This window comes from Nicotiana tabacum, chromosome 3 (assembly GCF_000715075.1).
Source record: "Nicotiana tabacum cultivar K326 chromosome 3, ASM71507v2, whole genome shotgun sequence".
In the NCBI taxonomy this organism is placed as follows: domain Eukaryota; kingdom Viridiplantae; phylum Streptophyta; class Magnoliopsida; order Solanales; family Solanaceae; genus Nicotiana; species Nicotiana tabacum.
Window position 1 is genome coordinate 205,758,716 of NC_134082.1, and position 17,293 is coordinate 205,776,008.

At 33.9% G+C, this 17,293-nt stretch overlaps 1 protein-coding gene across 4 annotated transcripts; it reads right to left on the minus strand.

Annotated features, from left to right (window-relative positions):
- Window positions 1–3,881: 3,881 nt before the first annotated feature.
- Window positions 3,882–9,487, minus strand: LOC107792282 (protein ENHANCED DISEASE RESISTANCE 2-like). 4 transcript variants are annotated; one of them, XM_016614479.2, is made up of 11 exons: window positions 9,064–9,487; window positions 7,937–7,971; window positions 7,043–7,385; window positions 6,693–6,776; window positions 6,248–6,328; window positions 5,879–6,014; window positions 5,626–5,788; window positions 5,406–5,534; window positions 4,988–5,182; window positions 4,743–4,865; window positions 3,882–4,229 (listed from the first exon to the last, which is right to left on the minus strand). In XM_016614479.2, exons 3-11 carry the CDS (start codon window positions 7,293–7,295, stop codon window positions 4,116–4,118), a joined length of 1,278 nt encoding a protein of 425 aa, XP_016469965.1. In that variant the 5' UTR covers window positions 7,296–7,385; window positions 7,937–7,971; window positions 9,064–9,487; the 3' UTR covers window positions 3,882–4,115. The 4 variants fall into 4 exon arrangements, with proteins under 4 accessions (XP_016469965.1, XP_016469966.1, XP_016469967.1 ...); XM_016614480.2 differs by having other exon boundaries at window positions 7,941–7,971; window positions 9,070–9,206; XM_016614481.2 differs by having other exon boundaries at window positions 9,070–9,206.
- Between the last annotated feature and the right edge of the window lie 7,806 nt (window positions 9,488–17,293).

A 17,293-nucleotide genomic window follows, 5' to 3' on the forward strand; every position in this document is an offset into this window, starting at 1 on the left:
GTCCGCTTTGCAAAAAAAAGTTCAAGCGTACCCGCTTTTTCGCATAACTTCAGCATACGGGGCTGAAGTAGCAAAGGCAATCACACAAAACTTCAGCATTCTAGTAGTCGGGCCTGAAGTTCAGCTCTAGAGCTAAAGTTTTTGTGTTGTAACTGGCGAACTTCAGCTCTAGAGCTGAAGTTTTTGTTTTTGTAACTAGTGAATTTCAGCTCTAGAGCTGAAGTTTTTGTTCTATATTTGATTAACTTCAGCATGTTTTATGCTATCTGATCCAAACTCTTTTTTCTTGTCCAATATGTACGCAGTATACAAGGTATCCGTAGTTTTCACTCACGTTTAAGTTTGTCAGCGCATTGGTCTCGCCATCTTCGGAAATTAATCCTAGAGGAATCGAAAAATTCTATCGAGACAACAACACAGAGCATAGCAGCTTGCTGGATTCAAATAACACAATTGTATTGTGTTGAAGCCTGCAAAACTAACATGTGTGAGTGAAGTGGTGATTAAACGAGACAAAATATATAACTTTAAGTAGTAAGAATTGGCACTCAATATTTTGACTGATATGAAAAACCACAAATAGGACGATCAAATAGTGGGTACAAGTTAAAAAAAAAATTAAAAATAGGTATAAGTTAAATGGGGGCGACCAAATAGGGCGCCCCGTACAATTTTTACCATATTTTTATACCCAGCAAATCTATACGATTTTGACACAAAAGGAAACCTCAAATTGCTGAGACACACGTTTTCTCTTATCAAAAGTCAGAATCTCTACAGGTAATCAACCTCTTTTAAAGCATAAAAATGTTTTTTCTTTCTACCAGACAATAGGCAATACCTTATTATATGAGTCCATTACTCAAATGGTTACTTAATTGTCCCAAATTATCTCCTAAAGTCACTTTACTTTCGTTTATAACAACAAAGTCATTAAATTATGCATATTGCACTTAGAAGGTCACTCAACTAGATTTATTAAATTTTGGATTGCTAAATACCTATTTTACCATCTAAATTATAAATATTTATTTTATTTTTTATTTTTTTAAAACTTTTTAATATTATAATTTTCCCTTTTTAATTTATATTATGGACTTACCTATAGAATAAATAAATATTATTTATAAATTAAAAAAGTATTTAAGCATATATAATGTTGGACTAACAAAATAATGAGCATAGTAAAAAAAATTAATTAGAATAATTTGCTAGTAATAGTAATTTTAGTATTAACAATAAAAATTCAAAATTTATTTACACAATTCAGAATGAAAGAAAATAAAGGTTGTAAAATATATATTCTATGCACGTAATATAAAAATAATTATTTAAATAAAGATATACATTATATATTCTTGAAAATTAAACTCAATTATATTATTATGTTTTTCTACCAACTTTCCGACGGCACAAAGTTATATCACCGGAAAGCAGGGGGACTATCTATACAGGGTAAAATATGATATGTTAAGTCGTGCATGGAATATATAATATAATTGAACATAATTTTCAAGAATATATAATGTATATTATAAAAATACTTTTATTTAAATAATTGTTTTTATATTAGGTGCATGGAATATATATTTTATAACATTTATTTTCTTTCATTCTGAGTTGTGTAAATAGTTTTTTGATTTTTTGTTGTTAATACTGAAATTATTATTATGAATAACTTATTCTAATTAATTCTTTTACTATGCTCATTATTTTGTTATTCCAGCATTATAGATGCTTAAATACTTTTTATTTTTTAATTTATAAATAATATTTTTTTATTCTATAGTTAATATAAATTAAAAAGTTAAAAAAATAAAAGTAGATAAATATTTATAATTTAGAGGGTAAAATAGGTATTTGGCAATCCAAAATTTGGAAAATCTAGTTGAGTGATCTTCTGAGTGCAATAGACATAGTTCAGTGACTTTGTTGTTACAAACGAAAGTAAAGTGACTTTAGGAGATAATTTGAGATAGTTGAATGACCATTTGAGTAATTGACTCTATTATATTGGCAATGTTAAAAGTTTATAAATATTCTGAATTTTGGTTTTCTCATCCCAATTTATATGCTCGAGTTATTTAGAGAACACAACATACTATGTCGGGAAGAGAAAGAAAGAAAGTAGATCAAACACATTTGTCCTTTTTTTTTTTTTTTTTTAGTTTTTCATGTTCATCAATTGTCTTAATGCCTCTTAGCCAAAAAAAAAAAAAAAAATGCAAGTTCGTTTTGAGTTGTAGAAAAAAACTTAAGCTACTGAGATTGAATTAGAAATCTATCTTTTTTGAAAACTTGGTAATAGGCGGGTTGAGCCGATTTTGCACAGATTGAGTCAATAAATGACATGCCCAAAAGTTACTTGGGCTTCGGGTTAAGATGGACTTAAATTTGGGTCATACCTCAACCTGTTCAACTCTTATCAAGCTTTACTTAATATATGTTGTTTTCTTAAAAATAGTATAATTACTAAATAAGACTTTTTTGTTCTTTTGTTATGGTCATATACTCATATATAGCATATCAAACAAAAAAACATATTTCTAAGATATTTTAGCAAAGTTACTCATGGATTAATTTGGGTTAAAAATTAGCCCTACTTTAAACGGGCTGAGATGAATTAGGTCAAGATGTGTCGAGTTCAATAAATGGACGGGTCAATAACTAACCAAACCTTGGGCTGGTTGGGCGAATCATTTGGGCTTGGGCCAAAATTAACGGCCATACTTGGTAAAATATGAGGACACAAGTCACAATGTTATTTGTTCGATTTTCAAAAGTTTTTAAGGTAGGATAGAATAAATAAATAAAGGAACTACCAGCTATGTCCATTTATAAGCAGCTCATTACAAAAATTGGTCAATTCATAAAATATTACTAATATTAGCCAAATATTACTCATATTAGCCAATTAGCTATTTGTAGCAAGAAAATGTCAAATTTTTGCTTTCATTTGAGTGGGTATTATTAGAATAGATTGGGTACATCTTAAGAGGATTGAATCTCAGTTTTGGGATGGTTTGGTGAAGTTTTGAGGTGGTTTGAATTGAAAATTCGAAGTAAAAACTGAACATGAAATAAAATGATATGTATATCACACTGTGTATCATTTGCGTATCTCATATATATCATATTTGTATCAATTGTGTATCACATGTATACATGTGTGTGAGATACATGCGTGATACATGTGTTGCAGAAGAATTTTTTGAACTCGATTTAATTACGAATTTTGATACAAAACCAGTCCAAATCACCTTCAATCTTCCTCAAATTTTGTATATTGACTTATCTATATGTTTTCAATGAATTTCAACTATACCCATTAAAAAGTTCCTTTTTTGCTTAGATTTTTGGAATATTGTATATTTTTTTTTGTATTTCATCACCTTATTTGCTACCTCATCCATAAAATTTCCTTTCCGTCTTGCATCTAATGTTGCTAATCACGCTTTAAAAAAAGGTGATTTTTGCATGTGATTCTTTGAGAGAAAGAACCTTATTTATTTAGTTTTTAAATTTTTACATGTACTTGGCTAGTTTTAGTAAGTCTATAACTAATGGCTAGAGGTTGGTAAGTTGAGACTTATTTGGAATATTTGTGTAAGTTTTCGATAAATAAATAGAGTTAAACAAGGTAGATTACCATCCTATATTCCTATTTAAGTGCGTGCAAATAGTTCGTAGTTGTCCTACTCGGAAGATATAATGAATTGTCAAGTCTTCTTTGTAAGCACATAAACAATAGACTTGGATTTTAGAACACTCAATTGCCTTCCCAAGTATGTACAGTATATCAAAATAAATGATACGTGATAGTAGTTTATATTATTAAATTATGTTAAGGTAAATGTAAAAAACTGTTTATGGATGATCAGTTACAAAAATCTGGTATCTTACGAAGTTAAATTATCAACACGGTCACCTTTTAATTTTATCTTTCAGAATACAATTCTTATACTTTTCTTATACAATATTCTTTCTTGTCTTAGTATAAAAAGTCGGAATTGCTTGATCATCAAGGGACCATTTGAAAACTCCCCCATACAACATGCAGGTATCGACATATAACGCAAAAACCTTCTTCATAATTGATTGTAATATTATGGACATTAATCTTCGTCAATGCTCATAAGCGTTGGAATTTGTCCATGATCAACAAAATCAATCTTGTTTAACCTCACACAAGCTAGCACTTTCTCTGGCAGCTCCTCTGGCTTTTGTGCCTGCGAGATTTAGTGAATACGGAAAATTAAATTTTACATATAAGTAAAATATTAGATTTTACATGTATATAACATATATTGAATACCCTTTGTCAGGAAACTTTTTTATTCCTTTCAAGTCTGAATACCCTTAAGGAATTTTCTGACTTCGCCACTGGATGAAAGCATATCATTTATAAAGCAAAAGCGTCAGCTCATTTTCTATTTTTAAAGAACAAGAAACTAGAAGGTTTTAAGTTAAATATAGTGGTAGAGTAAAGATTTTTCACACGGTCAGAGTATGCATAATATGTCATAGCATGTTAGCGGAGGCGGAGCTAGAATTTGAATTTCATGGTTCTGAATTCTAGGACATTGACCTCAAGTGTTAGTAACAGGATTAAGGTTTCCAATTAATGTTTTATCATATATATTCACTTTTAATTACCTTATATGTGACCTGATTGTGTTAACAGTGTTTACACTGCCATCAAATGGAATCTAAACTCAAACTAAAGTAGAATAGCAAGAAACCTGAATTGTTAGACCAAGATCCAGTATTCCATGCTGTAAACGATCTCTGAAAGCATCGAGTCCCCTTCTTGCAATGTAGCTGAAGCGATGAATATCAAGATCAATCTCAAAATAATTCGGGCCCTGCAATTAACAGAGAAAAGATAAATAGAATTCATTAATTCTGTTGTTCAAGAACAGCCAGGACATGGCTTAAATGACTTAGAAACCAAAGCGATAGACCAAACAAATCACAGAATATCCACCTGATAAAAGCTGTGTTGAGGGCGGGAAAGCACAGGCTTCTCGTTGTAACTATTCAAAAGCTTCCTTTCAGTTGAACTGGAAACAAGTTCTTCTGGATTAACCACCCCAACCATTATCTTCAACCTCTCTCTGAACGGAACTATTGAATCTTTTGCAAATCCTTTAACCTTCTCGGTATCATCATCAATGAATCTCTGTCACACAAGCCAACAGAAAGGAAAATTAAATCAGGAGGCAAGTTGCAGTGGTTTCTCTCCCTATCGCCCAGTTCCACTAGAAAATAAACGGCTTAGAGGGTCACCACATTTTCAGGAAATTAAAGAACAAGCATGTCAATAAAAGTTCGCTTTTAGGAAATTCAAGAACTAATATTTTGTCATGGTGGAGCTTTCGCTTGAAAAAGTTGACAAAACCAACCTTGATGCTGTCCTGAAACTGGGGAGAGATGTCTTTCTCTAAAGCTTCAGAAAGTTTAAAATATAGTACGAGGCTCAAGCCTTCACCGTCAGCATCTCCAATGAACATTGGAGCAGGATAAGTAGGTAACTGTACAGAAGAGCAACTTTATTTCATTAGCATAGCATATCAATAGATCTTTTCTTTCCTTTGGGGGGACGGGAGGGGGTTCAGTCATAACCTGAATGTTGACAATTAGTAAAGCAGGTAATTTTCCATCTCCCTTTATAGAAGGAAGTTCGATATGTTGGGCAATGTGACTGATCTTTCTTGAGCACAAAAATAAATCAACCCCAATTGGAGTATAAGGAGACGCATTTGGAGCAGGTGATTTTTTCTTATCTCTGCAATGCAAAGGAACAAATGTATAACATTCAATTATGAAAGTGACTTAGCAATAGTTAATTGACAAAAAATGCAAGTTAAGAGCATACGTGAAAAAACTATCGCTACGAAGCTTAAAAGTAGAGGGCTCAATCTCAGACCAACTTCCTGCCATTGGCTTTTCTTCTGTACAACGAGGAATAATGAGCCCAGCCCTGGGACGCAAAAGATATTTTCTTGGTGCGCCTACAAGAATACCATTATGGTTAATGTATTGCTACCTTAACATTAGTTTTTTCATCTTTCTTTACATTCCAGAAAAGGAAATTAAACACGACAGTATCATGTAATGATTCAGTAAGTATGGTTCTTAGATTACAAAATAATCAGGATTCAAATACCGAAAATGTGAAGTTTCAAATCGGGCTCAATTCAAATACTGCAGAATAATGGCGAATGGAAAGTCACGAGGTACTTACGAAATCCATTTTTTTCTTCTTCAACAGATGTTCTCAGAGAGAGCCTTATAATTGTTGATTTCTTTACTTGAGAAACTCGACCTGAATTTGATGCACTAATGATCGTCATTGAAATGCATGAAGTGATCAGCTTTGCAGACTATGATATGCAACAGAGAGAATGAACATATGTACATAATGTTGAGAAGGGTATAGACTAAATTAGATACATTGATCTAAAGGATTAAAAGAAAACTTTGGGAGCTAAAGTTTCTGTAGCAAAAGTAATCCCAAGGATATAAATCATACAGCATAACAGCAATTTCCACAAAAGATAAGACGAAAAAGCCCCTCCAGTGAATCATGAAAACTAAAAGAAAGGGACAAGAACTAGTTAATTGCCAAACTATCTATTCATAATTAAGCATTGACTACAAGTGAAAAGCAAAGATACTGAAGTACTTACCTCCATGAACGCTACTGAATTCATCATCTGAGTCAGACTCAAAAATGCTGACTGTGTCAAACCATGCATCTTCCTGGCAAAGAACTGCAAACAGGTAAACCTTTTATTATTACAAGTCTTAGTCAAATTAATCTGATTGCCAGTTGCTCAAACCAATTAAACTCCTTTCGAAATGCTTTGGAGACAATGAACATTCACTTTGTCAAAGCACCAAAATATACTTATAGCAGGATATATAATTCAGACACTACAGCTATCGGTCAATGAACTATATATTTGTACATCAACAAAATAAAAACTCACGGTTGATATGTGATAAGGTTCAAAATAAATGCAGAGAGATTGCATACCATTGGCATCTATTTGACTATGGTGCCATTCCAACTGAGTAACATGGAATTTAGAACTGGAGCACTCAGATCTTCTGCAGGTTGTGGTTTTGTGTACAAACTCACTAACAGCAATATCTGTTACCCTTGCTCCTGCATCACTGTTTCTTTTCGGAACAGAGCTTGAATTCTTTCCGTGGTACTTTCTAGGGCGACCAGGAAACTTCTTTCTCACTTTGATAGGTATTGCTGGAGTCGATACACAAGCACCCATTCCTCTGACTCAGATAACAAATCTCTCTGTCACTTGATACTATTCCATGCGAGATGCCACTTCCAAGTGGAACACGATAAATAAGGATACCTGGCACATGTGTAATGGAAAATTTGAAATGTGTGACTATAGTACGAGTACTCCAACAGATTACTACGCCTCAATCTCACACAAGTTGCTGTGCCTATATGCATGGGCGGTGCCAGGAGGGCTGAAGGGGGCTCATTGGAACCCCTTTCGCCGGAAAATTAAACTATAAATATTGGGTTAAAATTAGTTTTTATGTATATATAGTAAATGTTGAATCGCTTCTACATGAATCCTCACTGACCATGTGGTTAATAGTACTATTATATCCCAAAGCATGAAACTTAATACTTAAGTGATAATAATTATCAATCACAGGTATCTGCATGACATCCACATAATTATTAAAGTTGAAAAGAGACATAAGTTGAATTTGGGGCCAAAATATAACGATTCTGCAATTTATAGAAACATCTAATCATCAGTACTGAGTATATAATTCTGCTCTAGTGGACTAAGAAAGTTAAGAGTATTAGAATCTTGAACTAATAGCAGGACATGTAAAATGGCAAGTTTCAGAAAAGTGAACAAAGCAAATAAAGTGTCATTCTTACTCACTGTAAAAGTTCCAAAATTGTGCATCACCCGTCTGCAAAGAAGCGTTCAATAAAACCAAGCATTAATTAGTCTTTATTTGGCAGTTCCAAATATCTTTATAAGACAGGAAAAAAAAGAAACTTCTTTCTGGCTTAAAAGCAGTGAAACCCAAAAGACAACTAAATAAATCCAATGAACAAAGCTTCACTTCATGAGTTGTTTCATGTGATTTGCAGATAGCATAACTAAAAAGAAAACTGAGACATTACTGAAAAAGTGAGGACATAGAAACAAGATTACTAATTTACTACTATTCCGTAAGTATATTAAATATAAATGACAAGATAAAGCTGTTTTCTTCCACTTTTTTCCTTTCATTTTAATCATTTGCCTTGCCTTTTTCAAAACGTTATATGCAGGAAAAAGAGAGGTGGAATTAATGTATGAGATTGTGTTCACTTTCCGAGACTGATTCAAATAAAATATACTGTTCACTTCACTTTACTAAGATAAAAAAAATATCTGTTATACCGTCATTATTTATTACTCTTTGCAAATTATTTTATCAAATTTAATAAAATATATATTAATTAATATGGATATTATGATAAATTATATATTTTATTTATTATTTTTTAAAGGGTGTAAAAATCAAAACGTGTCGAGTAAAAGTGGAGTATGTGAGATCAGATACACCATGAAAAAGATAGAAAAGAAGCAAATGGGTCACATCATAATTAGTAGAGGAGGACAAAATCCATAAAGGTAATGGATGTAGCGCACCCAAGCAGACAAATAAATGAAAACAACTCCTATACTTAGAATAGAGAAAATATATATATAATGCTTAGAGAATAAGATATGATGAAAGGGAAAGCAAAAAACGCCAAACAGGAAGAATTTTTTTTATTATAAAAAAGATAAATTAAAAATAGGTAACCAAGATGAAAACAATCTATGAATCAGCAGGCTTTGGAAACAAGCGTTAACCGAATGAAATAAACTCCTATGTGAAACCATGAAATATTCAAAAGCACCCATCTTTAAGCAGAAAGAAAATACGAGCAGAAAATGAAGAAGCAATATAAGAATATAAAAAAATAAATACTTTTTCGTTCCACAAATTAAAATAAAAACAAGGTACCTTAACCTGGTGAGATGCTGAAGAAAAATGAAGAGGCGTAGCGTCGGCTCCCTCTGAAGATGAAGAAGAAGAAAAAATGGAGGAACGCAGAGAAGATAGAGGGAGGAGGAAGTGTGGGTCCGATACGTCTCGGATCCAAACACACTTCCAAACCTTCTCTGTTTATAAGCTGCTAGCTCTGGTGTTATTTATTTATATATATACAGTATATATTTATTTATTTTTTGTTGGGTATATATATGTATTGATGTTAGGATTTGACAGAATGAATATATAGATAGAGAAACTAACACAGAGGAATGAGAAAAAACAGGAGGAAGACAAGGAAGATGAAGAGGAAGAGGAAGAGGAGGAGGGACGCAAACGTCCTTTCAGATTATTAATTTGTGTTTGTTTATTTAGTTACTACTCCCTCTTCCCCACCAAATCATTTAATTACTTGCCTCCCTCCATTTCTATTCTCTTTTTTCCTTCTTTTTTTTTTTAATTTAAATTTGAATTATACTTCCTCCGTCTCAAATTATTTGTGGTATTTCTATTTGTTATGGTTCATTGCAAGGTATGAGACTTGAGTTCTACATCAGTATTGCAATGTGCTTATGTGGGTTAATATAGTCGTGGGTTCTCCCACCTTAATAGCTAGCTTTTTGGGCGTGGTTCTCCCTCGGTTGTATAAATAGTATAAGAGCCATCTGCAGCCCTACATGCCCACCATATCATGGATGGTGATCTCGGTATTGCAGTGTTCGCCCGCGGCTAGAAAAAAAAATTAGTGCATACATGTCGTATGCGGAGTGTGGTGGTTTGTTATGGTCCATTGCAAGTATGCGACTCGAGTCCCACATCATTACTGCAATGTGTTGATATGGGATTTATATAGCCTTGGGCTCTCTCACCTTAATAGCTAGTTTTTTGGGTGTGGTTTCCCTGGGTTGTATCAATCACACGTCCCTTAAGAAATATTAATAAGAAGGGTTCTAGACAATTTTACCTTATTTGTATTTTAAGATATGATCTCTCTTTATTGAATATTTACTCTATTTATGTGATATCTCTATTTTCAAGAATAATTACTATTATGGGTAAAATAGAAAAAATATAATTTATTTTATCTTAAACTTCTAAAATAATAAATAATTTAAGATAATGTTTTTTTAAAAATTACGGCGTATAATTTGAGACTAATGGAGTATAACATTTTGGTCACTAAAATATTTGGTAGAGATCTTTTCCCAATGCAAAACAAAATTTGAAAATTTTAGAAATCAATGCTTGACATTTAATTTGATTGTATTGTCCGTCGAACACTTCATTAACTTTCACAGTCATTAGTTGGTAAGCTCGCTTACTTCATTAAAAGTTTCTACCAAACCAGTTTGGTAATTTGTTTTTTCTAGTAATTGATTTTCCACGAAATTTAGCTGAATTAATTTCGTCCTATACTAATACTACTCACCAAACACGACGAAAATCAAAGCCATGCATATTACAGGTTTTGTGATAAGAATAAAACCAAATAGGGGTATTAAAGAGATTGAAAAGTTCTACGATTTTATTCAAAGACAGATTTAGATTTGAAAATTGGTCGATTAAGAGTGACTAATATTTTATTACTTCTCTATTATACAGTTTTCTAACTTTATGAAATTAAATACGGATCAGAGTATGTATATAATAATCGAGATAAAGCAATAACGACTATGGCTCGAGCATAATCAAACAAGATATCTTAATCAATGGTTTCAAGACACAAAGAAAGGTATCTTTTCTGCTTTTGTTTCAACTAGAAAGCTTGTTAATCTTTACCTTCAGCTGTAGCAGTAATTAATTTATCTGACTTAGTGATTCAAAGATTCTAAGTAAGAAAAAATATGCATGTTCTTCTAAGCAATTCCAATTTCCAACTAAGAAGGAAATACAGGATTCTGGGATATAAAAGCTCTCAATAATGTGAAAACCATCCTCACTATCGCTGCTCCTACAGAACACATCTTCATTTACTTCAATCTCTTCAACACTTTACACTCATCATGACTGACTCTCAGCAACACCTGCAACAGCTTAATCAAGTTATTGAACCTCCGAATATAGGATCTATGCAAATCGATGACACAAGTATGCATACGCAACCAGCTACTTTCCTGCAAACTCTACTAACCGATAAATACCTTCTGCCAACTTTAATCAACCAAATACCTTCCTTAAACACTTTAGATCTAGCAGATAAAGTGCTCCATAACCCTACTGACGATGACACATTTATACCAATTACATCAACTGATAAATCACGTTTATATGAGCCCTGGAAATACTCTGTGATAGTTAAGCTATTTGTTAAACGGATTACACACCAAATCATGCATGATAAACTGATGACTATGTGGAAACCAACAGAGGTCCTACCTCTCATTGATTTGGGTTTTGATTTTTTTCTCATTAAGTTCCAAAGAGAAGAAAATATGATTAAGGCTCTACACGGAGGTCCATGGTTTATTCTTGGTCATTTCCTAATTGTACGAGGATGGGAGCCAAAATTCAAAGCCTTATCTACACAACTCACATACTCAACTCTTTGGGTACGGCTACCTGAATTGCCTACAGAGTTTTACGACTTGGAAATACTAAGTAGGATTGGTTCAAAACTAGGGCGACTATTAAAGATAGATACATGTACCTCATCTACTACACGAGGAAGGTATGCACGTATATGCATTGAAGTGTCTTTGGAAAAGCCTTTAAAAACTCACCTCTATATAGGGAACCATAGACAGTCTGTTCTCTATGAAGGACTGAATCTTCTATGTACCTATTATGGAAGATTTGGGCACCGTACTACCAATTGCCCTGAAGTTGTTTATGCGCCCAATGAACAAAACAGGAAAAACCAACAGTTAGAATCTAATAACACTCCTGACATTATCCCTTTTAAGGAAAATGAATGGAAAACAATGACCTTCACTAAGAAAAGTATATACCCATCCAAACATCTCAACCTTGACAAGGGGAAGGCGGCTACAATGGCGGTGGCACCAGAAGCACAACCCCTAGCAGGTCAGTCCTCTAACCCTACTTCAGGTGTACTGGGCCGGGTCACTTCCACAAGGCAAGTTACACTACAAGGGCCTGTTATAGAATTTAACAACAAATTCCATTCACTTTCCAATGTTGGGCCTTCAGACTTACATACTGACCACTTTTACCAAGTCCCAATACCACAAAATCTAGGAACTGAAAGATTATTAACCCGACAACATGCACAAGCCCACTTCCATACTCCTGATAAGTTGCCGGCCTCATTGCCCAATCAACTTCCTAATGACCCTAAGCCTAGATTATCTGAACCAAATCTCCACCTCTAGTTGGTTATAACACGTTTTCTCGAGACTATAAGACACCTCATGAGTCCTTGCCATGTAACCATCTACTTACATCCTCAACCCAATCAAGTTTAAACAACTCAGAAAAACCCCTTCATATTCTAGACACATGGGCTCCAACTCAGAACAAAACAATACCAGCCATGCATGATACAGTAACATTGTTTACTTCTGATTCTAAGCTTCCTCAAAATCCATGCAAACAACATGATGAGTTTCCATGTGAATATCATCATGAAGTACCCACTACCTCATTTCCTTCACTACTTAATATTTACCATCACTCCAATCAAACAACCAAACCTAATACTACTCTTTCTGCTGAACCACAAAAATTACCAGCTCTTATTCTCAATGCAAAGACCAACCTTCATAGGCATGAGCTAGAGTCAGTTTCTGAGGGCAAATATACAAACCAACAACCAGTTTTTCATCTCCCTCATCTCACAATGGTGGGACCTCAACTGCCTTAGAGCTCATCGCCTCTAATCTACACATCTCAGCTCATGACCACGGACCTCCCTCTCCAATCTTGGTTGGAAATGGAACTACAGGGATATGCTCTAATATTCACTCTGCAACTCAACAACCAAGAGGTGGTGTTACTAATCCAAAATCCGACTCATTTAGCAGAAATAGTGACAGAAGGAATGAGGCTGGAAATGGAAGCTTACAATCAAAATCAATGGTACACGACCCAGACTCCTCTTCCAATAAAACACCAGGCTTCTAGTTCGACTCATCAGCAATGGCCGTATCAAATAGCCAGGATGAGTCTGACTTGGGACCAAATAGTCAGTCTCCTACCCTTCTACCCACCTCATCATATGGGTCAGGTTTATGCACCTTGGTTCCAATCACTGGACTCATTCAATCCACTCTCCCGCTACTCGAGCCCACTGAGTCCTCTAGAGAGTCTTACCCCACCAAACAGTCCAACTCAATCACCTCCTCAATCTCCACATGAACTAGACAGAGATACAAGAGAGGAGCTGATAGCAATACTTGCAGAGATGAGGGAGACACGAACAAAATTCTGGTGGTTAAAAGGGATCTAATTTTACAACCTCAAAGAACAGTTCGAAATTTTTTTTATTCTAAAGTGCCCACCGGAAATGGTAACATGTCGTCTCTTTCGTCAAACCACTAATCCAGAGGTTGGGAAATATGCTATGGTGATCATTCCGACGCTTCTTCAACTTCCACTAAGTCTGGATCCGATGACATCCACAGATGTCCATCCAATGACTCAGGCTTCTATGGCCCAGCCCAGAAACCCTAATTCATACATGAATTTCTTAGTCTGGAACTGTAGAGGCTCTCATAATCCAGAATTTAGGAGGCACTTTAGGTCTCTACTAGATAATCATAGACCAACTCTTTATATCTTACTCGAAACCCACATGCAAGACCATACAAGCTTGCGTGAAGACTTTAATTTTGGAAATATGGCACAAGCTTCTGCAAATGGTTTCATAGGTGGTTTAGTGGTGCTGTGGAATGTAGATCATATCAACGTGACAGAAATGAGAATCTCTAATCAGGAAATACACTGCATGGTCGAGGTTAGTCCCACAAATCCTCCTTGGATATTGTCTGCAATATATACTAGTCGGCATTATCAGTTACGTGATATTCTTTGTCAAAGCTTAAATAACTTGCATTATAATACTGTTATGCCCTGGTTAATAGGGGAGACTTTAATAAAATTCTAGAATCTAGGGAAAAATTTGGAGGTCTTCCTATGAATAATAATAGAGCTAATAAATTTGCAAATTGCATGCATTACTGTAGCCTTATTGATTTAGGTTATCAATGTAGTCGTTTTATATGGACTAAGTAACAAAGAAATGGTCGTACAATATTAGAAAGGCTCGATCGTTTTCTAGCTAATTATGACTGGTTAAGCCTATATCCAAATATAACTGTGACACACCTTCCTCGTACTCACTCAGATCATTGTCCAATCTTAATTAACTTAGAACCTCCTCAATCTATACAACATAGGATATTTAGATTTGAGACGATATGGGCATCTTACCCACAGTTTCAACAACTTGTTCATGCAACTTGGTCGAATAACCTGCCTTTACTAGCTACTACTAATAATTTTAGGATAGTGGTCACACGTTGGAATCAAAATACTTTTGGTAATATATTCCAACAAAAAAGAAAGCTTCTGGCTAGACTATCAGGGATACAATCTTCCATCCATTATCCTACTAGTGTTTTCTTACAAAACTTAGAAACTCAATTGACCTTAGAATATAGTCACATTCTACGTATAGAAGAGGAATTTTGGCAATTAAAATCATGAATTAATTGGTTAAATGAAGGGGATGCCAATACTAAGTTCTATCACCTCTCCACACTTCACCGACGTCGAAGAAATAGAATTAATGCTTTACAAGATAATGTAGGCAACTGGGTATCTACCATAATGACATACATAGTTTAATTAATAATTATTTCAATGACCTTTTTCAAACTGATCAATTAATTTCGGAAAAAAGTACTATGAATACTTACAATTGCCAGATCTCTTCTAATGATATACTTAGTCTTGATTCACCTCTTCATCAAGATGAGATTATATCTGCATTAAATAGTTTTAAGGCTTACAAAGCCCCAGGTCCAGATGGGTTACACCCATTTTTCTACCCAAAATACTGATCGGATGTAGGTGATAAAGTTAGTTCATTTTGTAATGATATCTTCTGCTCAAAGATCATTCCTCCAGAACTAAACAAAACCCTTATATGACTTGTTCCTAAGGTAAAGCATCCTACAAAAATTCAACAATTCAGACCTATTAGCCTTTGCAATACTGTCTACAAGCTTATTACTAAGATAATAGTTAATAGACTTAAGCCAATCATTAGTAAAATTATAGATCCTACACAAACTAGTTTCCAACAAGGCAAAAGAGCTTATGATAATGCTATAATAGTACAAGAATTCTTAAATTACTTAGCTAAAATGAAAGGCAAATATCCATCAATGTTATTAAAACTTGATTTAGAAAAAGCATTTGACAGGCTAGAATGGTCTTTTATAAGACGTGCATTATTTTATTTTAACATACCTCCCTTTATGATTTCCTTAATCATGTCTTATGTTACAATCACTTCAATTTCTATATTAATTAATGGTTCAAAAATTCAGTACTTTACACCAACAAGAGGTATTCGTCAAGGAGATCCACTTTTACCCTACTTGTTTATTATGTTCATGGAATTATTTTCACGAAGTATCTCCCTATCAATTGACTATTTAAAGTGGCAACCAATTCGACTGTCTAACAAAGGTCCACTTCTCTCTCACCTCTTCTTCGCATATGATATTATTCTTTTCTCTAAGATTACTACCAAAAGATGTCATGCGATCATTGATGTTTTGAATAATTTTTTAAAACATTCAGGGCAAAAAATCAATTTTGAAAAGTCAAAAATCTTCTTCTCTAAAAATTGTAGCTCCTTTGATAAAGATTTTGTTATTACTTCCTTCAGGTTCCTTTGGTAAATACTTGGGATTTCCTATATTCCAAGTAAGACCCAAAAATGCAGACTTCCAGTTCCTCCTTGATAATTTCAAAAATAAACTAGCAGGATGGAAGTCTATATTTTTAACATTGGTAGGAAGAGCCACTTTAATAAAATCTACTCTAAACCAGTTACCGAACCATATCATGCAGTACATTCGCATTCCAGCTCACATAGTTAATAAAATGAAACAATATCAACAGAATTTCTTATGGGGTACAACTTCAGGAAAAAAAAGAAACTACACATTGTTAGATGGAATGAAATTAGCAGACCAAAGGAAGCAGGAGGATTATGAATTCAAAAATTACGTCAAAAGAACCATGCTTTGCTACCAAGCCTAGCTTGGAGGATATTTAAGACACCACAAGCTATGTGGGCTAACATCCTTCTGAGCAAATACCTTAATACATCACCCAATAATATTCACTCACAAATTTGGACTAATGTTATCAATGGCTGGCAACACCGTCAACTAGGTATAAAATGAAACATAGGAAAAGGCACTCATATTAAGTTTTGGGAAGATCTATGGATTGGTCCTGGCACAACAATTAGATCAAAAACTTCAGGGTTCGTTACCATTAGACCAACAGAATATCGCTATCTCCTCTTTAATAAATAATAAGGGATGGGATTGGAATAAATTGTCATTTGAGTTGCCCAATAACATTACTAACACAATTCAAGCTACTTATCTATCCAAATATAGTAATAAGGTAGACAATATATTCTGGGGTTTAACCCCAACGGGCCACTTCACAACTAGATCTATGTATAGTATCTTGGAAGCACAACTAGATGAATCAATTAATAGTTCTACAAAATACAATTGGATATGGGAACTTCCTGTACAACCCAAAATCAAAGGGTTCATTTGGCTTTTTCCTAGAAAACGACTACCCACCAAGGACTACCTTAGGCATATTAATTTAATTCAAGATACTACTTGTCAATTCTGTCGTCAAGAGGATGAAACTACTAGGCACTTATTCCTTGATTGCACAAACGCAAAAACATTTTGGCAAGAATTGGGTATTCTTTATTTTATTAACCAAAAATTACCCTACACAAATGCTTTTAATTGGGTATATGACCTCATAACTTGTAAGGATCTTCGATTTCCTTACCACATGAATCCAGCTACATACTTGCCCCTAAGCTTATGGAATATATTGTTAGCACGTAATAACAACTGTTACAGACTTACTATGACACGGCTTCTGCTAAATTAACAACTCAACAAGCAGCAAAATATACATACCTAGTAGCTAATAAACATACTTGTGTTAAAAAAAAGACAACAAAATC

What these genes read in the sequence shown, in the direction of transcription:
- LOC107792282 (XM_016614479.2), bottom strand. Translation starts at nt 7,295, where the DNA reads ATGGGTGCTTGTGTATCGACTCCAGCAATACCTATCAAAGTGAGAAAG. An exon ending in ATTCAGTAGCGTTCATGGAG is followed by an intron (nt 6,329 to 6,692) that starts GTAAGTACTTCA and finishes CATCAAATTCAG; the next exon opens with GTCGAGTTTCTCAAGTAAAG. An exon ending in CGTAGCGATAGTTTTTTCAC is followed by an intron (nt 5,789 to 5,878) that starts GTATGCTCTTAA and finishes TTTGCATTGCAG; the next exon opens with AGATAAGAAAAAATCACCTG.